Source organism: Panthera tigris, chromosome A1 (genome assembly GCF_018350195.1).
Source record: "Panthera tigris isolate Pti1 chromosome A1, P.tigris_Pti1_mat1.1, whole genome shotgun sequence".
In the NCBI taxonomy this organism is placed as follows: Eukaryota; Metazoa; Chordata; class Mammalia; order Carnivora; family Felidae; genus Panthera; species Panthera tigris.
In genome coordinates this window covers 97,247,110-97,273,878 of record NC_056660.1, presented here as the reverse complement: position 1 = coordinate 97,273,878, position 26,769 = coordinate 97,247,110, and the positions used below count along the sequence as shown (strand labels likewise).

The window sequence follows — 26,769 nt, the reverse complement described above, 5'->3', positions numbered from 1 at the left end:
GCTGAGTGCAGGTCCTCTCTTGAATCCTGAACTAGGTTAGGATCTGAGTCCTTCTCATAAGGTCTGTCCTAATGGGACTGGCTGTAGATGCTCTGGGTGACTAGTAGGACTTAAGGCCTCTCTTTAATCCATAAATAAAAATAGAAAGAAAAAAAAAAACAGTCACAGTCTTGTGGGTCCTTTTATAGACCAAGCCATAGAAGTCACACAAATATGCAATCACTCCTTTAGGAAACACACAGAAATCTGATCATCACGTCTGTGCTAAATTATGAGATTGTACCCAGTAAGTATAAAAAAACAAGACAATTATAAAATATACTATTCCTAACAGATAAGTGACCAGGATGGTAAATTTACCTTGATAAATTTACCTTGATTGCTATTTGTATTAATGACTATGGCTGATGATAGAAATCGCAAAATAGTTAAGAGCCTCCCTATAGGAAAGCTACAAAATCATTAACATTGTAAAAAGGAGTCAATGTGGCTTTTAAGTCAACAAAGGGAGTACAAATCTAGTCGATTTAGCCTAAAGCCAAAGCAAGATTAGTTCCAACAAGGCATGTATATGGTGCTTGTTAGCATTCTGTGCAGTTAATTTTAAATGCCCCCCCCCCCTTTGGAGACTATGTGCACAGACCTCAAAGAGATTCTGGTATTTAGCCCTAATGATTTCCTCATGTAGAACACACCTCATTGCCTAAAGGCACCAACCAGATTAGTTTCTTCTGAAAAAGGATGCTAGAGATTGATTCTTCTATGTAAAATTATTCCATCCTATTAGTGCTGGAGCCCTGAAATTCATTAGCAAACAACTTGAGGCTGATAAGGGAAGGCTGTCTTCCAGCTGTTCCCAACACGCCTTTGTAAATATGAAAAGTCATTCCTTGGGAAAAACTCCGTCTAATCTCTTAAAGATGTGTATTTACTTAAGAAAACGTTTTAAAGTGGTTCATGATCTTAATCTCATTTACTGTGCTGCAAACTTCAACCAAATCCTGTGTTAATATTTTTGCTCCAGTGCATCTCAGCAATATCGGAATAAGATTACATCTTTTAAAACATATACTATGCGGACATTGCCCCAGGCTACATCTTTGTTTCACAGGGTCCTTGCTTGAGAAAGGCAGCGATCAACTCTACTCCAAGAGTCTCACTGAGAACTAAAATCAAATGTCCATCAAAACAGAGGAAACTGTAAGAAATAACGTTAAGAGAAAAGCAGAATACTATTAACCTGTGTATACCCTACGGTCACCGCTCTAAAATGGATTATAATATGGATCCGTATAACCATGGACAGGCATGGAAAGAAACAGGAAAATGAAACATACCTCTTTCTTCCACACATCTACAACTTTACTAGGTGTTTTCTTTCTAAATTCCCTTTACCTAAGCTGGGAGTTGTCTTAATAGCGGGTGTAGTTTGTTTGCTTTTTTAAATTATCAGGATAAGATCTCACCTCATCAGCGGAGAACCTGGGAGTCAGTTACTCATGTAAAGGGTGGTGACTGCCCGGACCACCCTAGATAAAGCCCTGCCTGTCTCTTCCTTAAACATTCTTCAGGAATAGCAGCTCTACAACTTACAAGCTGAATCCCTGCAAAGGGAAAGAAACTCGAGCTCACCTTTCCTTAATGGTGAATTTCAAGGAAATGTCCTCATTTTCAGCTTCAACCTAAAAGAATCCCTTATATGAAAGTAAAATAATATTTAGGCAAATCATCACAATGAAGTCACCCATTCACACCTATTTTCTGAGAATGTGGGACCAAAAATGAGTTCTAGAGATGACGAAGACTTAGTCACTGTGTTCAGGATGGCTATCTAGTAGCTCACAGACAGCTGTAAACTAAGGATGATGTCACAAGTGACATAATCATGATAAAGATAGGGAGATCAGAGTGAGCGACTCTTAAGAGGAAGAGAATACACAAGGCCTTTTTTTCCTGGTAAAGAATTGAACCAGGAAAGGTTCTGAACTGGATCCTGAAGGATAGTCTAATTCTGTCCAGGAAGGAGAAGTGATGGACATTGTAGGAGAGGAAGACACAGCCAGCAAAGACAAAAACAGAGAAGAATGGGGTGTGTTCTAGAACAATGCAGTTTAGGAATGGGAATCCAAGGAGACATGCAGAGGAGAAACAGGGGTCAGACAGGGCCTTGACCACGGAGGGAAGGGCATGTGAGCAAATATTGTCCTTTGGGGCTTGGGTGAGGAGCCTTGCATTTCCTGTTGTTTTTACTCCTGACAATGTGCTTTTTACAAGTAGGAAGCTTCTAAGGTGAGGCTCTGAGAAGTCAGATCTGGTCTCCAAACAGCATGTCATGGACCTACATCCCTGAGCAAGCACTGCCTGGTCCTCAACAAATACTGCCCAAATGCACTGAAGACAAACCATGAGCCCACAATCTGCCGCCCCGCCATATTGCTCTCCTGGACTGGTTTTTGATAGACATAGGGAGCCACTGACAACTCTGCACTAGAGGAATACATGCAATCACTGGGGAGCTGTGTGTTTAGAGCAGTATAATAAAGGCTACAGAGGTGGTGTGGGGGGACTTCCCTAACGTTCAGAGCCTAATTTACAGACCACACCTTGCTTTTGCTCAGCATGCTTTGTTCATACAGATTTTCGAGAGAAGTTTGAGAATGCCTCAAAAACTCACCTGAAATCTAAATTCTCTCCTTTACTACATGTATTTCGACTATGAAATGTATGCACCACAGAATGTATCAAATCAAAAGTTAGACTCCTTCCCCATCTTCCAACACTCAGTTCCAGTATTAGTATATTGTTCATTCTTGTAAAAAAAAAAAAATGCTGATGGACTCATAAACATATAATACGTATTTTAAAACATAATGAGATCATTATTTTGCTTTGTAACTTAATCTATCTTGCAGATCTTTTCATATCAGTGCACAGAGACCAGCCTTGTTGGAAAAGCGCATAATGTTTTATCTCAAGGAAGTGCAGTAATACATATTAGCAGCTGATGCATCTTTAAGTTGTCTAGAGATTTTTTTTTCCATTTTTTTTAAATCAACACTGTAATGAACTCTTTTTGTCCCAAAATGAATTCACTCGTGGCTACTTGTATCAGCGTCTTAGATAGATGCAAATGGGGTCTCTTGTGTAAGACATAATTCAGCAAATTTCCTCATATGTTAATATAGTTAACAATCGCTTATCTTGGCAATGAAGGGGAGCATAAAGATAATCTAAAAATAAATTCACTCACAGGTGTATCTCAGGACTTTCTGCAGCCTGGGAGCCTCCTTGGAAAGACTCAGGGCCAGAGTCCTGCCTTCCGAGACCCTGGAACTGAATCCCTCATTCCACACTGGGCAGTACAGCATTATTTCCAGAGAGTCCCACAGCTCTCCCCTCTTGCTCCACCGGTGGCGTCAGCCTCCCTGGTTTATAGGCTTAAAATGCCAACGCACAGCGCAGGTGATAATAATCAGAATCATAGAATTTCAGAGCTGGGAGGGATTCGAGATTAAACAGTCCACACCTTACATTTCTTAGAAGCGGGAATTCTGACCCACGGGGTTGAATGTCTCGCGAGATCACACAGCCAGTAACTCCACAGCCTCACTCAGGGCTTCTTCCGGTAGACAGTACAGCTGCAGGCTCCTCTTGTTACTTGAAAAAGACCAGAGGGGAGCGCCTGGGCGGCTCAGTCGGTTAACAGTCCGACTTCGGAGCAGGTCACGATCTCACAGTCCATCAATGCGAGCCGCGCGTCGGGCTGTGTGCCTACAGCTCAGAGCCTGGAGCCTGCTTCAGCTCCTGTGTCTCCCTCTCCCTCTGCCCCTCCCCGGATCACACTCTGTCTCTGTCTCTCTCTCTCTCAAAAATAAATAAACATTAAAAAAAAAAAAAAAAAGGCCATGTGAGCAAAATTTGTCTAGAATATTTCTACCCCTGGGTAGAAACAATGCTTATTGAAAAAAAGGGTGGGGGAGTAGGGTTGGGGCAGGCAAAATAGGTAAAGGGGATTAAGACGTACAAACTTGCAGTTATAAAATAAGTCATGAGGATGAACAGTAAAGCACAGGGAATATAGTCAATAAAATTGTAATGATTTTGTATGGCGACAGATGGTAACTCCACTTATCATGGTGAACATTCTGCAATGTATATATTTGTCGAATCATTATGTTGTACACCTAACACTAATATAATATGTCAACTATAGTTCAATTAAAAATTCAAACCAAGAGGGGCACCTGGCTGGCTCAGTCAGGTGAGCCTCTGACTTCAGCTCAGATCGTGATCTCACAGTGCGTGAGTTCGAGCCCCACATACGGCTTGCCGCTATCAGCTATCCGTGCAGAGCCCGCTTTGGATACTCTGTCCCATTCTCTCTCTCTGCCCCTCTCTGGCTCACGCGCGCGTGCACTCTCTGTCTCTGTGAAACATAAACACACATTTAAAAAAAAGAACTTAAAAACTAAAAAAATCAAAGATCTACAAAATAAGGTTTTCCAATTGTGCGCTGCACAGCTTCAGAAGCACCATTTAAACTATAATCTTTGTGAACAGTGTCCCCTGCAGTTGTGCAGTGCACAACCTAAGTGGCCATAAGCGGTCATCCAGAGGAAATTTAAAAAAGGGCAATCCGAGAACAATTATAGAGACAGTACAAACAGTAAGAAATTCAGAGTTCTTATTTTTAAGTCATTTTAACTTCCTTTTCCACCAAATTCACTACTAGAATGTCTACCAGATTTCAGAATTTACACATTTGAGTTTCACCTCCTTCTTCTGTCCCCTGTTGAGGTGCTTGTAACACTGCTGACTTATCAAGAAGACGGCAGCTCTCACCTGTGCATTTTCAAACTTGGGGCTACCCAAGGTGTTGAGACTCTAGAGACCTATTTGTGTTACTCCCCACTGCCCCTCCCATTGATGCTACCGAGTCAAAATCAGGGATCTTGGGAAGTTCTGAGAAAAGTCTGTTGCAGATCTAAATGTCACAGAGTAGCCAGCTCCACCTTCTAACCCCTAGAGCCCAGAGCTTTGTCCCTTAAGGCAAGCACCTGCAAGTTGGCTAGGTAAAATCTGTGTTTTTGCAAAAGGAAGTACAGCTGTGTGGTTAAGAACCAATAGATTTAAATATCAGCTTTGCCTTTGACTTGGGTAATGACTTAGACTCTTGTGGTCTCAATTTCCCAGTTTTTAAAAGGTCTGTAATAATAACAGAACCTAGGATTGGGCAACGTACATAAAAGCGTAGCATAAGGCCTGGCACACAGTAGGTGCTCAATAAATATGGAGTCTACACCACCATAGCTGGGTTCACCCGTGGGCCAACCAGAGGCAAAAGGCAAAAATACAGGCAGCTAGGGGCAGGAAAAGAAGAAAAAGCCTTCAGCATGGTTTCTGCTGAATTAATAAGAGCAGAAGAGAAAATACGCTTATGTTTTCACACAAATCCATATTAATCTCTGGACATTGCTAGGAGCAATGAGTCATTCCCAGGATTGTTTTGACTGAGACTGGAGAAGTTAGATCTGGGGAAAAACTCACAAGGGTCAGTCAGGCCAGTGAGCTGTCTCCCGTGGGCGCAGCCACAGGAGTGGAGAGCCTAAGGGAAGTTCCTCACCTCAGGGCTACTGACCAAGAACAGAACAGTGAGGCAACCAGAGTAACTTCTCATGTCATGGGCAGCTTTTCCCTATCACTGACTCCCTGTTACCAGTGAGATTTCTCTGATGTGTTCCAGGCTATGGGGTTTCGATCTTCTGTATTCCCGAGATCACCTCAATGGTCACATTCACTGGAGATGAGTCACTATTCCATTGCTTCTGGAACCTTTTTATCACTGCTTTTGTAGGGTGAATATTTGTAAAAGCTACATATTACAACTTTTTTTTTTCCTGTTCATCACATGACACTAATGGGCTCAAGAGGGAAGGGAAAAAATATTCTGCAAGGCCCACCGGCCAGGGCCTAACAAAAAGAACCAGGGTGAGGATGTTGTAGACTAGTGCAGGCCAGGCATATAAATGGACAGCCCACAGTCATGCCCATATGGCAAATGCTCTGAGAAGCTTTAGATACCAGAGGTCAGAGGTTACAAACTCAACAGTCTTCAGGAGGCAGGCAGATCAATAAATTATGTGACTGACCGATGTTGGGGGGAGGGGCAGGGGGAGATTCAGCAGCGAGCCGTAGAAGCTTTGGCCACTAACTGGCATTTAATTTTTCAAAACTAGGGGCACCTGGGTAGCTCAGTCGGTTAGGTGTCAAGCTCAGGACATGAACTCACCTTTCTTGAGTTTGAGCCCAGTGTCAGACTCTGTGCTGACAACTCAGAGCCCAGCCTGCTTCGGATTCTCTCTCTCTAAAATAAATAAACATTAAAAAAAAAAAAAAAAAAAAAAAAAAACCTGGGGCGCCTGGGTGGCTCAGTCGGCTGAGCGCCCGACTTCGGCTCAGGTCACGATCTCACAGTCCGTGAGTTTGAGCCCCACGTCGGGCTCTGTGCTGACAACTCAGAGCCTGGAGCCTGTTTCAGATTCTGTGTCTCCATCTCTCTCTGAACCTTCCCCGTTCATGCTCTCTCTCTCTGTCTCAAAAATCAATAAAGTTTAAAAAAAATTTAAAAAAAAAAACAAACCTAAACTAAATACAGTGCATATGTTGAACAAAAGGCATCTGGCATCTCATGTGGGCCAAGGCATCCATCTTGCTATCCTGCCATGGGTTCTGGCAGCCAAGCCATGAAGAACAAAAAGGTCAGCCAAGAAAGAAACGGGACAGGTGGCAGCTCAGGTACCCTGAGAGGCTGGGGTCTGGGCGCCACATGCTAGGGGCCCGGGCCTTAAAACCCACAGTAAGAAGTCAAGGTATGGTCAACCAGGAGTGCAAGCAGGCACGGGGCCATAGAAGCATTTGGGGTAGGGGGCAGAACCCCTGTTTTGGGGTTCCCAGTGTGCTTATCTTGGAAATGCAATAACGTGACAACACGGCCACACAACCTGACCTCCTGAGCACAGGGACAGCGAGGGCTGATGGGCACCACAGGTGTGTGGAAAAAGCCACGCCTGATTGGAGGAAAAGAGCTGAAGAGGCGGGGCAGTTCCTGACAGGCTAAAAAGGAAGGGGGAAAAACCCACATCCTTCCGCATCATTTATTTCATAAACAAGTATATATTTAGCGCTAACTCTGTACACTTCACAAGGTAGAGCTTAGGTTACAAAGATAAAAAGCTATACTTGCTCACACTAAGTGGCTTATTTTCAGTTAAGAGGAGACAGAGATTATTTGGCACCAGGGCAGGCCAAGTTATATACTTGGATTTGGTAACATTGTAACTCACTAATCATTGTATTGGAAGACTATGTAGATAATAGATGGAAGGAAATAGGAACAAAGCTGAGGTTCTCAGCAGTGCTGAAACAACAGGTCATACAGAAGGATAGAAAACTAAATTATCATCATCAGAATTTTGACAACAATACTTGGTCAGAAGAAAATAGAGAAACGTATTTAAGATTCTCAAGAAAAGAAAATGTGGTCCAAGGACATTAATGTAAAGGTCACAAAGTACTATCAAGAAATTAGGGGGTGGGAGGGGCACCTGGATGGCTCAGTCTGTTAAGCCTTGGATTTTGCTTGGGGTCATATCTCATGGTTGGTGAGTTTGAGCCCCATATCCGGTTCTAGGCTAGTGGTGCAGAGACTGCTTGGGATTCTCTCTCTCTGTCCTTCCCCCTCTTCCTCTCTTTCATTGCCCCTTCCTCACTTGTACTCTCTCCCTCTCTCTAAAAATAAATAAATAAAAACTAAAAAAAAAAAAAGAAGATTATTAAAAAAAGAAATTAGGGGATGGGAAACCTGGCTGGTTCAGTCAGCAGGGCATGTGACTCTTGATCTCAAAGTTGTGAGTTTGAGCCCCATGTTTGGTGCAGAGATGACTTAAAGTAAAATCTTTTAGCAAACCCTAAGAGACTATTAAATACAGAAAACAAACTGAGGGCTGATGGGGTTGGGGGTGAGGTGGTGGGGAAAAGAGGTGATGGGCATTGAGGAGGGCACTTGTTGGGATGAGCACTGGGTGTTGTATGTGAGTGATGAATCACAGGAATCTACTCCTGAAGCCAAGACTACACTGTATGTTAGCTGACCTGACAATAAAATTAATTAATTAATTTAAAAAACCAAAACCTGATGGGAACGCAAGCTGGTGAAGCCACCCTGGAAAACAGTATGGAGTTTCCTCAAAAAACTAAAAACAGAACTACCCTATGACCCAGCAATTGCACTACTAGGCATTTATCCACGGGATACAGGTGTGCTGTTTTGAAGAGACACATGCACCCCCATGTTTATAGCAGCACTATCAACAATAGCCAAAGTATGTAAAGAGCCCAAATGTCCATCGATGGATGAATGGATAAAGAAGATGTGGCATATATATAATGGAGTATTACTCGGCAATCAAAAAGAATGAAATCTTGCCATTTGCAACTACGTGGATGGAATTTAAGGGTATGATGCTAAGTGACATTAGTCAGAGAAAGACAAAAATCATATGACTTCACTCGTATGAAGACTTTAAGAGACAAAACAGATGAACATAAGGGAAGGGAAACAAAAATAATATAAAAACAGGGAGGGGGACAAAACAGAAGAGACTCATAAATATGGAGAACAAACTGGTTGTGGGAGGGGGGATGCGCTAAATGGGTAAGGGGCACTAAGGAATCTACTCCTGAAATCATTGTTGCACTATACGCTAACTAATTGGATGTAAATTTAAAAAAATAAAACATTAAATTAAATTTAAAAAAACAACCAAAACCTGAAAGAAAAAAAAAAAGAAGAGAGAGAGAGAGAAGAAATCAGGGGAAAAAAAGAAATTAGGGAAACAAACAAAAATCAGGGAATTACCTAAGGAACTGATCAGAGAAAGGGCTTCAATCAAAATGTCTAAACATACTGATAATAAGCAACATATACAAAGTTACCTGCAGGAATAAAACTAAATGAGTATTAAAAGGGAGATTTCAATATATAATGGCTATAGGATCTGACAATGTAGATATAGTACAACCATAAAAAAACTGGGGAGGAATGACTACGGCATATGCCAAAGAAATGATTTTTACTGTTTTGCTAATCAAACCTGATTATTTGGAGATTGCTTATGTGTATTACAGGACAATCAAAATATGTAATTATAAGACATTCTATCTCTGCTGTGTGTGACTAAAATACCAGGATTCTAAGCATGGAAGAAAGAAAATAACAAATGTAATATAAAAGAGGCTGAACAAAAACTTACCATCTTGAACTTGCCTTGGAACTATCAATATGAACTCACAGTGTATTTTATTTTCACATGTGTGCATATGCTTGTAGATAGATGTTTATATGTCTATGGATGTATTTTCCCAGCTCTGATGAGTAAAAAGACCTAAAAACAATGACCACTCCAGTGAATGACCATCCCTAGTGTCGGGATTATAGTCCTGAAATATCTCATTAAAAAACAAAACAAAACAGGGATTCCAGACAAAAGGGGAGTCTATCCTTATAAGATGATTCCAACTAGTAAATAAAACCAAAATGGTGGAATTAGAATATACCATTCTGCAACTGCCAATGAACGAATGGAACCAGACACTGAGGACCGACAGCCGCTAAAGGCAAAAAAAGAGTGGAAGAAGCCTTCCGTCAAAGAACCCCACAACACTTGTAATCTTACCAAAGGGATCAAACCTGAGTGTGATCAAGTCTCCTGACCCAGATGCAGGAAATAGTGGGCAAAGGCACAAGCTTCACTCCACCAAGAGTGCACATCTTTCTTGTTATCAACACTGTGAGAAACTCTACAGATCAAACAGCCCAGCTCCTTCAACAATAACAAAAAAATATATATATACATTTTTTTTTTCAAATGGGGGAGGATGTTAAGGGAATCTGCAGATTACAAGAGATTACAAGTTTTTTAAAAAATGAGCAAGACTAAACTATTGTTGGGTCAGGCTGCTCGCTTGGGCGATAAAACCATGAAGAGATCCAAGGAAGTGATTACAATAAAAGTCAGGATGGCATTTACTTTTGGAGGGACGAAGGAGAACGTGACTGGGGCTGGGTATGCAAAGGCACTTGTGGCGTGGCTGGCCAAATGCTATTTCTTGCCTGGAGTGATGGTTATATGAGCGTTCCTGTTACAGTAAAGTCACTCAAGTGTGTGTTTGTTTTCTGTGGGTTTGGGTATTTATGTTTTATTTTACAATGCAAAGGTTTGAAAAAAAAAAGCATTAAAGAAAATCAATGTGTGTCAGCACAGAAAGAGCCAAGTGATGGAAGAGATTCCAAGGTATAGAGGACAAAGGAGCCCTGGAACAAACCGGCTGGGAGCGGGTGTCTTAGGAAGGATTTCTGTTTCAATGAAACTTTCACGTTTAAAGTAAATGATTGCATCTATAATGGTCTGATTAAAACTTCCCTTATAACATTTCACAAGCAAATAGGGTGCTCCAAAATATGCCGAAGGCAATGTCAATTCAAAATTACCTGGTGGGGGGGGCGGGGGGGCGGCGGGGCGGGGAGCTTTGGGTGGCTAAGTCAGTTAAGCATCAGACTCTTGACTTCGGCTCAGGTCATGGTCTCATGGTTTAGGGGTTCGAGCCCCACCTCAGGCTCTGTGCTGTCAGTGCAGAGCCTGCTTGGGATTCTCTCTCCCTGCCCGTCTCCCCACCCCATGCTCTCACTCTCTCAAAATAAATAAATAAACTTTATAAAATGACCTCTTGGCAGCTCTTTCTGCCTAGGGGTCCTGTCCACACACTTTAATAAAAACACCTTGTTGCAAAGAAAAAAAAAAACAAAAAACCTTCTTGGATGCCTACTGGAATAGCCAAAAGCTGTTGGATACCGACTGGGTTCTTACAGATGTGAGAGTCACCACTTGACTCAAAGTTGTAACATTCAGCATACATCTTCCAGTTCCCATAATTATTTACACCCCTTATTCTCTCCCTTACTCAGTGCCCCCAGGCAAGCTATTAGCAACAGTAGCTTCAGGCTGCAAATGAACAAAACTTTTCCCCCAAAACTTTAGCAATCCTAAAATCTAACTGAACTGTCACATGCAAGGTGTTGTTAGAGCTTTAGCAACATGAGGTCAGGAAATGAGTGAAGAAATACAGGCTCACGGGGTCTGCGCTGGTTCTGAGCTGTGGGGACGGGACACTGGAGCAGTGACCGTGCTGTGTTGCTGGCATCAGAGCCACCAGAGGGACAAGAAGCATACACAGTACTACTACGGCCAACCCCTAGCTGCCTAGGTATTCCCCAGGGTGCAGACTCTGCACTGTGACTGTCAAGAAGCTGTCCCAGCTTTTAGGAAATCTGCCTCACGCAACACTCTATAAACCCGAGGGCAGATTTACCAACACTCAGACTGGCACTCTGCTGCACGAGCCAACGACAGAAGATACATTTCTCTGGGTTTATTTACGTCGTTCGTCATTTTCCCCATACAAAATAGGACATCCAAGTTAACCTTCTCCACTTGAGAGGTGCCATTCCATGGGTTCTGAAGGTCCACACTCTTACTCTGAAATGTGAATTACATCTGAAATAATCACAGGACTTTTATCCATGAAGGAGACACTGGCTGGCCGGGGAGGTAATAGCCTTTGCGAGTTCCCAGAAAACGAGGGAGTTTGTAGCAGTTTTATGGAGAAGGACTGCCCTGCAGCAGCTCAGAGCACACCTAAGGGAGGCAGTTGAACTTCCGGGGTATGAATCCCAGCTCCGCCAGCCATCTGGGGGTTTGCTTAACCTCCCCAAACTCAATTCCTCACCTGTAAATGCAGATTAACACTAATACCCATTGTCGGGGCGCCTGGGTGGCTCAGTCAGTTAAGTGTCCGACTTGGGCTCAGGTCATGATCTCAACACTTCATGAGTTCAAGCCCCGAGTTGGGCTCTGTGCTAACAGCTCAGAGCCTGGAGCCTGCTTCGGATTCAGTGTCTCCCTCTCTCTCTGCCCCTCCCCTACTTGTGCTGTCTCTCTCTCACAAAAATAAATAACATCAAACAAAAATTTTAAAAAACAAACACTAATACCATTCTCACAGATCTATTACCAAAATGAAACGAAATAACACATATGAGGCACTCAGCACAGTGGCTGATCCCGTGTAAGTACTCCATAAATGGTCATGATTACTGCTATTTGGTCGTGAGCATTTCCAGGAACACGAAGACCTCTCTATTTGATGGACATCTTCCAGGTTTGGATGTAGGGTGCCATCTCCAAAGTAAGTATGGCTATTTTTATAAACTCATGGCCCTTGGCATTAAAAAGTCACTGCCAGTAGTAATTAAGTATATGTGATTTTCAACACCTCTCACATCTTCTGTTTTTCTCCCAACTACTCATCATAGGTGTTTAGTTTTAATTCCAATAAAACCTGGTTTTATTATTATCAGGAATAGCGATGGCCTTAGTTACACAGCTTCTAGAGCGTGGGAACCTGGGGCCTCATCATGTCCTCTCCCTTCTTCCTATGGCCACAGCCAACCTCCCACCGGAGAGTTTTCCCTCAACAACTCCTACTCACTTTCAAGGCTTCGTCTGTAGCCATTGACTCAGTTCTGCCCAGTGAGGCTTGAGGAGACTTCAAGAAAGATCTCACCCCCGGATGTAAAGAGATGGACACTACAGAACAGATTTATCACCACCCTCTCTGTGCCCCGTATCTCCCCTCCACACATACACACACACACACTTCCTGCCTTTGAATGAGGTTGGGGACAGCATGCAATGCCTGTTGCTAAGCATGCCATTTTCTGCCCATGAGGCAGCAACTCTGCATTAGAATAGGTAACATGCTAAGGATGGGAGAGGGAAGGACGAAAAGAACCTGATTCCTGGTGATTTGAGCCATTGGTTAAACCTCGGATGGGACCAACCCCAGACTGCCCTCTGTTTATAAAGTTAATGACTTTACCACTCAAACCTCTGTTAGTGGGGCATTTTCTTACATGCCACCTAAAGTGTCCTGATTGTTCCAGCCTCCAAAAATCAACTGTTGAAGCTCTAACCCCCAGTACCTCAAAACAGGACTATATTAGGTGATTTGGATCTTTAAAGACATGATTCAATTAAAATGAGGCCGTCAGGGTAAGCCCTAAGACAATATGACTGGTGTCCTTATAAGAGGGAAATTGGGGGTGCCTGGGTGGCTCAGGTGGTTAAGTGTCCAACTTTGACTCAGGTCATGATCTTACGGTTTGTGAGTTCGAGCCCCGCATTGGGCTCTGTGCTGACAGCTCAGCACCTGGAGCCTCCTCCAGATTCTGTCTCCCTCTCTCTCTGCCCCTCCTTCTTGTGTTCTCCCTCTTTCTCTCTCCCAAAAATAAATAAATAAACATTTAAGGAGAAAACTGGACACACAGACATTAAAGGCATATGCACAAAAGAAGTTGACAGAATTTGTTGCCAGCAGATCTGAGCAACAAGAAATAATAAAGGAAGTTCTAAAGGCTGGAAGACAAAAAAACACCTGATGGAAATGGGGTCTACACTAAAGAATGAAGAGCCCAAATATAGTAAGTTGATAAACAGAAAAAAAACCACTTTTTTCCTCATGTTTTAATTTTTTCAAAAGGTAATTGTTTAAAGTGAAAAATAATAACCATGATTTCTGGATACGATACATAGTAAACATAAACCCTGACACTATCATATTTGTAATATCCTTTACAAAAGTGGTTGTTCTAGATAGAACTGCTTCCCCAAAAACTCATAGCTTGGAGCCCCAACTCCCAACATAAGGGTATTTGGAGATATGACCTTTAAAGAGATAATTAAAGGGAAATGAGATCACAAGGGTGGGGACCGAATGTAACAGAACTGGCGTCCTTAATAAAGAGAGAGAGACATCAAGGACACAAGCACATGGAAAAAAAGAAAAAAAGGCTGGGCGAGAAAACAAGAGAAAGGTGGTGGCCTGCAAGCCACAGTAAAAGGCCTCAGGAGAAATCAACCTTGAGTTTGGTCTTCTGCCCTCCAGAACTGTGAGAAACACACACCTGCTGTTAAAGCCACTCAGTCTGGTTTTGTTATAGCAGTGCCAGCAAACTGATACAGCGATACAGCATACTATTTATTATCATGAATATACAAACACCACGGGCAACCATAAAAGGGAACAGAACTGATTGAAGGTAAATTAGGGGTGTGCCTGGAGGGAACCCAGAGTCCACGTGGGTATCGGGAAGACCGGGCTGGTTAATCCACTGCCCGAGCTCTCAGTCTCTGCAAGCCACCATCCAGCCTCGTCCGTCTACCCCTTTCCCCACATTGCAAGACTCGAAGGCCCCCTGGCATGCTGCCTAGAGAGGAAGGGCTCAAGCGTGACTCAGATTGGTCCATTTCCATCCTTGTTGGTCTCTGGTCAAACGTCTAAACCTAGAGGGAAAGACAGTGGTTCTACTAAAATTACTAGTATGTATCATTGGTGGCAGACCTTTAATATTCTCCATGGCCCTTATTAGAATGATAAATTGAAAAGTGACCAGAATTCAGAAATAGGGGAGAAAGTCTCAAGTATCAGCCCAACTCAAAATGCAAAAAAGAAAAAGAAATCTAAAAAAGAAGCAGGAGGAGGAAGAGGTAGAGGGGGAAGGGCGGAAGGGGCGGGGGAGAGGAGGAAGAGAAAAAGGAGAAGAGGAGGAAGTTATAGCAAATGGCATTAAAGAGAGAAAACAGCCTGTTCTCCATTTTCCCTTTGCCCACCATATTTGAAAACAGAGGGCCACTCTGGGAACAGGACCTCATGATAGGGAGGAGGCCTAGAGTAGGCCTAACAGGCCACTTGGGCCTGGAGCTCCTCCCAGCATCTGTCACTCCTGAAAAAAGCACGTCCATCCTACATGAGTGATCAACAAAGCCCCAAGAGATGGCCTCCAGTCTGCCGGCACACTAGCCGATGATGTCAGCATAGCCACTGACTTGATATCTAGAGTTTTAACTAATGAACGCTGAGCACATTCCCCGATGTCTCTGCTTCATGGCTCTCAGTTCCTTTATCTCGTCGTGGGACACCACTATTGGTTTTGGTTGTTATTTTTTGTTTCTGACCTCATCGTTGGGTCAACATTTCTCAACCCAGGGAAGGCCTACTAGAAAAACCACTTTGCTATTTCTCAGGATGGGTACACAGGTGTTCATTTTGTGCGAGTTCATTTTAATCTTCTTTAAACTTTAAAGCCATGCTGTGCTTTCAAGAGATTTGCTCTTTCCACTGCCAAAAGCACCCCTCGCTCCAAAACAAACAAACAAAAACAACCCTACAGGTATCTGCTGCCTGACTAATCTTTATAGAACAAGACAAACAACAGGTCTCCCCGGCTAAGGGGTTTGAGATTGTAATGCATCAGTCAAGAAATACAGATTTGGGGTGCCTGGGACTTTGTCCATCTTGGGCTCAGGTCATGATCTTGTGGTTCAAGTTTGAGCCCCACATCAGGCTCTCTGTGGTCAGTGCCTGCTTATGATCCTTTGCCCCCCTCTCTCTCTGCCATTCCTTTGCCCTTGGTATCTCTCTCTCTCTCTCTCTCTCTCTCTCTCTCTCTCTCTCTCTCAAAAATAAATATTAAAAATCAACAACAACAACAAAGGGGCACTTGGGTAGCTCATTGGTTGGATGTCGAAGTTCGGCTCAGGTCACGGTCTCGTAGTTCATGGGTTCAAGCCTCATGTCAGGCTCTGGGTTGACAGCTCAGAAGCTGGGGCCTGCTTTGGATTCTGTGTCTCCCTCTTTCTCTCTCTCTCTGCCTCTCCCCTGCTGTTGTTCAAAAATAAGTTAAAAATAAACATAAAAAAATACCGATTACCAGGCCCAGCCTTTGTGATCCTATAGTAGGTGGGGCCCAGGAATCTGCACCTTTTGTGTCCAGAGTCCCAGGTGATTCCGACTTGCAGTCAGCTTGGGAGCACACTATAAAAGTTCGTTTCATTTGGTGTGTCACCTTTGTGGCTGCACAGATAACCACCATCCCACTTAGGGCACTCAGGGCAGGGACCCCCTGCATCCTCCCTACTGACAGATGGTCTCTTACCCTGACAAGTGATACCAGCCGTTCTCTGAGGCACTATTGACCATTCCAGGCCAGAAAGGCAAAGGAGCGAAGTGGCTAAGAGGGGAGGTGTGAGCTCATTCACCTGTCCCAGGTACACTCTGTGGGTTCCTGGGGGCCTCTCCCTTCACGGAGGCAAAGGGATTCCTGTCACTAAACCCGACTGCTCTGCCCTAGGGTGGTGACAGTATTTAATCAAACACCAGCCATTTCTCAGAAAACGACCTCATCTTTTTAAAGAGAGGAGCAAGGAAAACAAAGGAATTACTTCCTGATCACTGAGTGGTTGCAACCAAGTGGGAGACTTGACTTCTTGAAGGTCTGATTCATCAAACTTGCTCTGAACTCTGCATTCTGTCGCCAACATTGCATCTGCAGGTTTTCTCACAAGACTGGCATTTCTGCAGAATTCCTCAGTTGTATCTGCGTGTGTGGGCACACACCACAACCCCTGCCTCCTTCACTCTGGTGGACAGTCATATTGTAAGAAAACTCCTTTTTTTTTTTTAAGTTTGTTTATTTTGAGAGAGACAGAGACAGCTCGAGTGGGAGGGGGGCAGAGAGAGAGAGAGAGAGAGAGAGACAGAAGGGGACAGAGAATCCCAAGCAGGCTCTGCCCTGTCAGCATGGAGCCCGACGTGGGGCTCGATCTCAACAAACTGTGAGATCGGCACCTGAGCCAAAACTGAGCGTCAGATGCTGAACCGGCTGAGCTGCACAGGTGCACTTTTTTTTTTTTTAAATAATGATCAGGAGAGGAGAAGGTTGGCTCCTTTCAAACACATGTGAGTTTACTGCGTGCCCTGCAAGAGAGACAGAGAGAGAGTGAGAGAGAGAGAGAGAGAGAGAGAGAGAGTGAGCAGTGTGCCCAGCAGACCTTGCCCCAGTGGACAGCCCCGAAGATGTATCCCCACCCTCTGAAAACCTCACAACTTCCCTCGAGGACATGCTAGCAAGAGTCCCTTTGCAACATCAAGGGCCGTTGAGACCTATCTTCCTGTCTGTCTTGGATAATCTGGTTTCATCTGTTACCTCTTTTAAACAAGGACTTCCGGGGTGAAAGGCCAACCCAAGGCTCACTTCTGAACTGCAACAGGTTTTTAAATTTTCTTTTAATGTTTCTTTATTTTTGAGAGAGAGAACAAGAACGAGCAGGGGAGGGGCAGAGAGAGAGGCAGACACAGAATCCAAAGCAGGCTCCAGGCTCCGAGCTGTCAGTACAGAGCCCAACGCGGGGCTCGAACTCATGACCCGAGCCAAAGCCGGACACTCAACCGACTGAGCCCCCCAGGCACCCCTGCAACATGATTTTTAAAGTTTCCCTCATGCACAGGGAGGCTACCAGGATGTCGTGGCTCTTCTCATGCTCAGACACATAAAACCCAGATGCCCTGCTCTGGCTCCTTTCTCTTTAGCCTGAGTGGGAGCAGCAAGATTTCGCTCTATAATCACATGACCTTGCAGCTGGGAATCATTGAAATAGTGCTATATTCACCCCATTCTCTGGGCTCCTCTGGCATCATTACAGGAAAAAAAAAAAAAAAAAAAGAAAGTTCAGGCTAAAAGCACATGTGGTACAAGTTATCACTCTCCCTCTCCACTCTGCTATGACCTAGTACAGACACCATCCTCTTGAAATGAGACCAATTTGGCCAAGCCAGAAAACCCCACTGCTTTCTGGGTGTCTTCTGCACACTGGACAACAGGAGAGGAACACTGTGCTTTTCAATCCACAAAACAAACCCATGATGTAAATACTATCCCCAGTTTTTAGGTGAAGAAACAGGCCCAGAGAGGTTAAGTGGATTGTCCAAAGTCACACAGCCAGTGTGGCTGAGACATGAACAGCTGATTCCCGCAGACTCATGTGAACCAGCCACTTCGTGACTAAACTAAAAATCATCCTTTTTCCAATGTTTACGGAAACTACAACAAGTGGAATTTTGGATTTCATTCCATTCTCTGTTATTAAAGAAACAAACCTCAATTTGTTTATAAGTCAGCTTGGGGTGCTCGAGCAGAGGCCCATTCCTGTGACCTCTCACCCATTTTTTTCTGGTGGGGAAGATGATTGCACCCCTGGCCCCCAGTCACCTTGAGAGAAATACTGTCCTGTTGGTCTAGAAGCCCTCTCATTCTACATAAAAAAACACAATGGTAGGCAAACAAATTTGTCAAGGCCCGTCTAACCCTGCAGATGATTCTGAACCTCTGCTACCTTGGTTCTGAACCCTAAGTACCTGCTTCTAGAGAAAAAGCAGCCCTCTAAAAGGATGGGTGGGTATTAAGTGATTAGTGCACAGCCTATGACATTTTAAAACAAGTTTCTCAGGTAACTTCTCTGCCCGACATAAAAGGCTAAGGAAACAAAGTCCTATGGAATCAGGCTTATCACAATTATACTGCTGGTTTTTTGAAAAAGACATCAGAAGAAATGTGCTTATTTCAGTTTCTTTTTTTTTTTTTTAATGTTTATTTTGAAAGAGAGAGAGCATGCGCAGGCATGAGCGGGGGAGGGGCAGAAAGAGAAAGGAAGAGAGAATCCCAAGTAGGCTCCAGGCTGTCAGCGCTGAGCCCTACTCGGGCCTCAAACTCACAAACCATGAGATCATGCCTTGAGCTGAAATCAAGAGTTAGATGCATAACCAACTGAGCCACCCAGGCGTCCCTGGGTTTCTTATTACTGTGAAATTAAAACATTTTGAAAATGGTTCTTCTATCCTAAGGAAGTGCCTGTACTTTGTGAAACAGAAGAATTCTAAACCCACTTTTGCCACTGTCAAGAGACCTGGGGCAGTTGCCTGTTCCTACCAACATCTTCCTAAGTTTCCAACAACCCTAGAACCCTCTGTGTGAACATGAGACGGTTGTGCAGGACTGTGCACACAGTAGGAGCTCAATAAATCCCTGCTGTGTGAAAGAATGATGCTCCCCTCCTTCAAGTTGGCCTGAGGGGATGCATCTCCAGACTTGTACAACAGCAAAAGTTATGGTCTTAGACCCACTGGCCAGGTGGTCTCTAAAGGGCCTGGTGCCTCTCGTTTCTAGAATTATCTACTCTCCACTTGTAGCTCATTTCCTCCTCTTACACCAAACTGTGGAATGCCCACTGATGTCCACTGGATACTACTTGATCTCATTTACATTTTGCAACAAGGTTCACTGAATTTTTTTTTTTTTTTACCCTGAAAAATCATCCATGTTCAGCTGTTGGTAAACACCACTGATGGACAAAAGTCTAGAAACTGCAGTCGGCTCAGATTCCAGGGCCACAGTCATCAAAACCAGGGACAGGAGAGTGGAAAGTAAATTGTTACCCACAGGAAAACATACAGGTTCGGGTGTTCAAAGCTCCTTTCTAGTGTTTGTTGAGTTCTTACTGTGTGCATTTGGTATTAAACGCAGGATGTGGTCAGCGTGAGGAGGGGTGAGGTGATAAAAGTTAATCTACCACCACACCCAGTGCTTCCCTGAACTTCTGTATCAGAGCTCAGGCTCTGAGAATGCCACGTGAGGGGACACTGGCCACTCTTTTATCCAGGTAGGCCCCTGTGCATGGCCCCGTTGCCCAAAGCAGCGTTCCTGGTCCTGGGATGACACTAACGCTCCCTTTCCCCTCCGTGAGAGAACAGGTGGCCCTTACGTGTTATCACTGATCCTCCCCTGCCTTCTGAAGGTGACCCCATGTCCAATCCCTTCAACGTGTGCCAAGATGGAGGGGATGGGGAACAGACAATTCTGTGAGGTGTGGAAACAAAACTCCGTTCTGACTGAGCACCGATGAAATCTTTGAAATCTTCCGGGAGGAAATGTGTTCATTCCAAGAGGCTGTCCCAAGCAGAAAAGGATTAGGTGGATCAATTAACTTTAAGACCTCTATAGCGCCCAGCCATGTGGCAGTCTCCATTGCAAGGATCAGCTCTGTGAAGCTACCCAGAGCCATAAACCATCTAGAAACTCACTCCTCCCCCAACATGGCATTTCCTAATGAGTACTGTTTGGATGCAATCATTTCTCTCCACACATCCTTTCCTCCAATTTCAACAGAGCAAAGAGTTGCAGAGAACAGACCTCATAAAATAACTCTGTTTCTGGTCCTTGTGGTGTACACGTTCACCCTCGGTTTCCTCCATTCTGTTGGGAACCCACAACGGCCTGTGCTCACAACACATCACTACCAAGATGAAGACTCTATCTGGTAATCTAGTCAGAAACAGAAAATTAAGGGACAACGAAGATGAGATTTTCCAGGTCACACCACCCGTTTTCTCATTGAATTTAAACACACTAGACCAAAAGGCACATGAGATTAAAGGCCTCCCTTAAAGAAAAAAAATTTTAAGGGCCCATTCGTGCAGAATCACTATACTTTTCTTCTATTCAGTGATTTATTATCAGATAACCTAGATGAATATAATGGCTTAGGAGGCCTACATCTGTTCATGCAAAACAGTTAATACGAAACATCCAATATCTAAAGCTTTCACATTTTACAGGAGGGTAGGCAGAATTCACTGTCCCAAACAAGTTACTCAAATTACAGGTAAAAACTCAAAAGGTGGGCAAGGGACGGAAGAGGCAATTAATGGGTATGGGGGTGGGGGAAACAGCCGTCCAAAAATCTACAGAAAAGCTAATTGTGTTACCAGCTAGAATATTAGCAATAACTTGCTGACTTAACTCCCCATGACAGATCTAATTAGAAGGTGGCAATAAATGTTTCCAGGTGTTTAATTAAGTGTGATAATTATTTCTTTCCTTTAAGACAGATGGAGTCATATGCTTACATTTCACAGCATAATGTTTCCTTAGTTAAAACGCTGTGGAAACACTTTTGTGTTAACACAGGATTGAAACCAGGATAAAAATATCTGCTGTGATAAGCAGCACTTAAAGTGATTTATCAACTCGTGCATTCATATGCCAAGAGACAATGGCAACTTAAAGGCTGCTCTGTTTCGGTGATTTCCTTTAGCCACCAAGTTTTCTGCCACCCTTACACCTCAATGAAAATTTTCTATTTGATATGTCTTCTCCATATCAGCATGTCTTAAATGAATTCTTATCAAGGAAATGGGGAAATTTTATGGGGATCTCTACTTTCACGGCAAGAACATAGCAAGAATAAAGCGAGATACAGAATTCAGAGACTTAGAATTGGATGGAACCACAGCAACCAGGGAATCATTTTATGCTTGGATTCAAGTACAGATTAAAATTAAACTTTTAAATTAACTTTTTTTTTTTTTTTTAAAGTAGGCCTCATGCCCAGTGAGAAGCCCAACATTAGGCTTGAACACAGACAGGACTGTGAGATCAAGACCCGAGCTGAGATCAAGAGTCGAACACTCAATGGACTGTGCCACCCAGGCGCCCCTAACTTTTTTTTTAACGCAGAAATGTACCCTACATTGAGGTAGTATTGACCCCACCCCCAATAAAATAATTTACAGAGGCATGGAATTATCAGTCTTAAGTAAATCAAGGATTTCGTTGCAAGAATGGGCTCTCCAATACTGTCCCCTTCCTTCCATGATCCCGCAGGTTACTACCCTTTTTACCGAGTGCTGTGTTTTGGTTAATTAGCTGGCTTTAGCATTACTGTGTCACTGAATCAATAAACATCCTTCAGAAATGTCAAAGTTTGGTTGGTCAGCCTGGCTTGAACATGCTTATCAGCTTCCCTGGGTCCGAAGGCATTCATCAGATGTTCCTGCATCAGGTGCTTTGGGCTCGAATGTCACACGAGCGGGCACAAGGACGGACACACACACACACACACACACACACACACACACACACACACACCTTTCTTCTTCAAAGCAAATCTCCACCAAACGATCTCAAGGCAAAAACTCTAGTCTGCCCGTTTTACAATGCAGGGTAGGATTACAATCTCAGGCCAGCATCTCGGTCTGCAATCTGGGGCATCGTGATAACCCGGGCAGTCCTCTGGACAGGATGAGCTCTTAACAGGCAGGCATGACAACATAGCGGGGGCCGCGTCTACAGAAGGAAGGAAGGAAGGAATCGCGAGTGGGACTCAGGGCAAGAGGTGGAAGTTAAGGGGTCGGCCCAAGTCGGTAAGGGCTGCTAGCTGGAGGTCTCAGATTAGTCGCTGCGACGGAGAAACTGGGTAAAACTCCGGGGAGTTTCCGGAGCTGTGGGCTCCTGCACACACACTTACACACACACTCGCTCACATGCACCCACTCACACCCACTCACTCCCGAAAGTCTAGGGGAGCTGAAAGCGCGCCCCCAGGAGCAGCCCACAGCCCAGAGGCCGGGGGAGCCCCGCGAGGGTGTGAGAGAGACCGGCGCGCCCGGGAGGCACTTACTCGGAAGGGAGGGCGCGGTGGCGCCAGGACACAGAGGCGAACCTGGAAATCTGACGGCGCGGAGTTCCCTAGCGGCTCGAACGCTCGCGGGCTTCCGCGGACCGATCAGCGGAGCGCGGGCCAGAGCCGGCGGGAGAAAAGGAGCCAGGGGCCGGGGGCGGGGCGGGCCGGGCCGGGCGCGGGGAGGAGCGGAGCGGCCAGGGCTGGGGGAGAGGAGGGGGCCAGGGGCGGGGCCACGGGCGGCCCTAGGAAGTCGGGGCGGGACCAGGAGGAGGAGCTAGAAGGTCTGGGGCGGGGCCATAAGGAGCTAGGAGTCGGAGGCGGAGCTGAGAGGAGGAGCCAAGGGAGTGAGGGCAGAGCCCGCCGGGGAGGAGAGGCCATGGGCGGGGATGTGGGCGAGGCTAAACGATCGGAACGGAGCTGAGAGGCGGAGCCAGGAGGCTGCGGTCCGAACTCGCCAGGTAGGAGGAGCCGAGACAGGGTGTGGGAGGAGCTATAATGCCGCGGGCGGGGCCAGAAGGAGCTATAAGAGCGGGGGCGGAGGTGGGAGGAGGGGCTCGGAATCCCAGTGCTGAGCCGGCGGGAAGGGGACAGGAGAGGTGGAGAAGGCGCGGGAGAGGTAGGGCAGCAGGGCTAGGTGAATGATCTAGGAGGCTCTGGGGCTGAGAGGAGGAACCGGGTATTCTGGACGGGGCGAACCCAACCTGACACCCCGGGTGGGGCGGCAGGTGCTCCCTAGAACGCGGAGGAGGTCCAGGCAACGGCCTGGGAGCTGAATCCGGACTGGAAGGAGAGACCTATACACTGGAGGGGGCAGGTGGCTTGAGGGACGCGTTTGGGCCTCTGTTTCTTATGTTGAGACGGTTAGATGTGCTCATGCATGGTTACACCCTGCCTAGATGAAACGGATATGCATGACTGTTGGTGTCAGTTGCCACTAGTATTGATGAGAAATATCCCTATATATAAGCACCTAAATCCCAAATCCCACAATCCCACCTTTTTTCTTTTTTCTTTTTTTTTTTTTTTTTTTTGGCTTTTCAGCCTATACTAGCCTCAAGTCTACCCGGTGATGTCTGACACACTCATTATTCCTGCTTTCCATTCACGGAGGTTGCAGTTAAAGGATAATTGGCTCCTAGGGAGTTAGTCTGGTCTCAATCACTTCCACGGACTTCACTAGGACTTCTGCCTTTGGGGCCAACGGCTAGCTCTCCCTCTGCGGATGGGGCAGAATCTGGGCCTTACTTCTGCTGAGGAGCCCTGACCCGGGGTAGCAGTGCATGAAGGTTCTTACCTTAATGGGAGCACGATGAATCCATCCATACCACAAACACCCATTAAACACCTCCTATTAGGTGGCTCTGTGGAGAGAGTTGGGAATATTAATATTAGCAAAACTTAGTATGTGCAGGTCACCGTTCTAATCCTCACAGATCCTATAGCTACCTTAATTTCACAAAGAGAAAGAGAAGGCATAGTGAAGTGAAACAGCCTGCCCAACATTACACATTTAGGAGTGGCACAATATGGCTGGGAGACACAAACGTAAACACTTTGTAGGTGAAACAGACCAGAAAATCACAACACATTTGTGTTTAATGCCCCAAATAGGAATATGCATAAGGTTCAAGGGTGTTTAGAAAAGTACACTATCCTGTGTTTATAGCTATGGGGAAGGGAGTGTCAGGAAAACCTTCCTGAAGGAGGTGATTGATGTCTGAGCTGGGTTTAGGAGAAGGAATATGAGTCAGGTGCAGAAATGGGCACAGGAAGCATGTTTCAAGTATTAAGAAGGGTTGGGAACAAGTGAAGTGTAGATTGGAATGAAAGTAAAATAACAAAAGAGGACAAAATCCAAATGTGTCTTGTTTGGTTGTTTTGTTTTGTTTCCTATGGGAGCTAAAGAGCATTAATTTGACCCTGGGTAAAGCATTTAAATCATGGGAGACATGTCATTCGTTGTTCTAGAAAGGTTAATCTGAAAACAGCATAGAGAATGCCAGAGCCAGGAAACTTGCTTATGAAGTTATTGAAATATGTCAGGTTGGGATCCTGTGGTCGGCAGAATAATGAATCTAGGAAACACGTCCACTCCCTAATCTCTGGAACACTTTGTGGATGTGATTAAGTTCAAAGACCACGAGATGGGGAGCTTATCCTGGATTATTTGAGTGGATCTAAAATAATTATGTGAGTTCCATAAAGTGAACTTTGTGAACCAGATTCAAAGTATGAGAGGAACTGGACCTGGTTTAGGAGCCCAGGAATGGGTGGCCTCTAAAGTTGGGATTGGACTTCAGCCAACAAAAAATGTGAACCTCAGTCCTACGACCACAAGGAAGTGAATGCTGTCATTAACCCAACTGAGCAGGGAAAGGGGATCCTCCCTTAGAGCCTACAAAAAGGAACTCAGCTCTTGAGGTGACACTTTAGTTTTATCCTGTTGAGACCAATACTGTATCTATAGTACTGTAAAATAATAAATTTTTGTTGTTTTAAAACCTTATATTGGTGGTAATTTGTTGTGACAGTAGTGGGAAATGAATATAGACGCTGAAGGCCTAAAAAAGTGGTTGGAAAGAAGAAGTCCCATGCAGGCCCTGGAAATTGATGAGATGTGGGGGTTGAGGGCAGGAGAGTCATCTAGGTTGATTCACAGGGTTTCTGGTTTGGCAAGCTCAGTCTTTGGTGGTGCTGCCTAATAGAGGGAGGGACAAAGGCACTTACTTTCTAAACACTTTTTGAGTTGGCAGTGATGCAACTAAATTAGGATGAAGAATTTGTACACTCCCATCCTTCCCCACCTCCAAATAATTAGAAACGATCCCTGAATACCCATGAGCAGTGATATTCACCACCCACCGAGAATTCTAGTAATGTATCTGCCCTGTGTAAACTTGATGACTTAGGACAAAGCACAAAGTGTTTGATGAGGAGGAGACCATCTGCTTGACTGCTGTGAGTCAGCCAGGATGTCATGGTGGCTACAACCTGGACCCCAGTAATTGCTTCACTGTAATCTGCCTTGTTCCCAACTGCACCCTAAAACAGCAATGCCCAGAGCCCCTTCTATATTTACCTATGTAAAGATTCTATCATCTATCTTCAGTATTCTATATTCCAACTATAGTCTCTCAGCCTTGACCTGATTTTTGACTCTTCCTTTAACCTCACATAGACTTGTATTTCTCCCAGTCGGCTTCCTTTCCTACCCGGCCTAACCCCAATAACCAGCGCTTGAGTCACCAGTGCTTGCGCCTCCTTTTCCTGTACCTCAGTGCCCTCTCCTTGTACTCAACTGGCAAATCTTTCTAGCTCTCCACATGTTCCATAGGAACTACTCAAGAAGAACCCAAAAAGGTAAAACTTGACTTTCTACAGACTCATGGCGTCTAATCTCAGCTAAATCTGCAGGGAGCCTGGATATTCTCCTACATCATGGGTAGAATGAAAAGGGTTCAATCTTTACCCCTTTCCTTGAGACATCTTTCCCACCCCCACCCTTCCTGCTCTTGATATACCATCTTACTACTTCCTATTTCATACAAAATATATAGATCATCAAGAGGGAGTTTTCTCAACTTCCTGCTGGAGCTAGCAACAATACCGTCTGCATCCACTCATTTTGACTTTCTTTCCTCTCACCACCCTGAATCCGAGCAAACCCTCTCAACAGTTCTCTGCTGCCCTTCCCCTGTCCAGCTCTCCCTGTTAGATGTATGGGCTACATTCAATTAACTATCCCTTCTCTTTTATCCTCAACCTCTCAAGTTCTATACTTCCCTTGCAAAACATAAAAATGCTAAGATTTTTTAAATGATATGAAATTAAAAATTCTCCAAGGACTCTGCCACCTTCCCTCATTGCCACCCACTTCACTAGGGCCATCTAGACCTGACAGGCCACAGGTGCTAGTGGTAGAAACCATGCAGAATGGCCACTGCCTCCGGGCTTACTTTAGGGGGCTGGGGAAGGGGACTCTACCATCTCAGGCGACTTGCATTACTGTCTTCAGAGAACTACCAGTCTTCCCTTTAACTCTGGCAAACACTTAGGACTCCACCTTATTTCACAGTGTAATAATATTTAGAAATTAACAAAGTAATTCACTTTCCTATCTTACTTGAGCAAATAGACACTTGAATCACTTCACTTTCAGACTAGCTCTTGTATATTTCCAATGTGGGATCATAAAAAAAAAGTATTACAATCTAGGAATCATCTAATCCCTAGTCCATTATTGAGTGCCTATAGTTTTAAATAATTGCAGCTCCATCTAGAACTCCAACACCCTATA

General features: G+C 44.6%; 1 protein-coding gene across 1 annotated transcript in view; it reads right to left on the bottom strand.

Annotated features, from left to right (window-relative positions):
• Positions 1–22,626, bottom strand: part of TNFAIP8 (TNF alpha induced protein 8) — a 131,887-nt gene extending 109,261 nt beyond the window's left edge. Inside the window, exon 1 of the mRNA XM_007086841.3 lies at positions 22,470–22,626. Within this exon, the coding sequence (XP_007086903.1) occupies position 22,470 (1 nt within the window). The 5' untranslated portion in view covers positions 22,471–22,626. The remainder of the gene's footprint in view (positions 1–22,469) is intronic.
• Between the last annotated feature and the right edge of the window lie 4,143 nt (positions 22,627–26,769).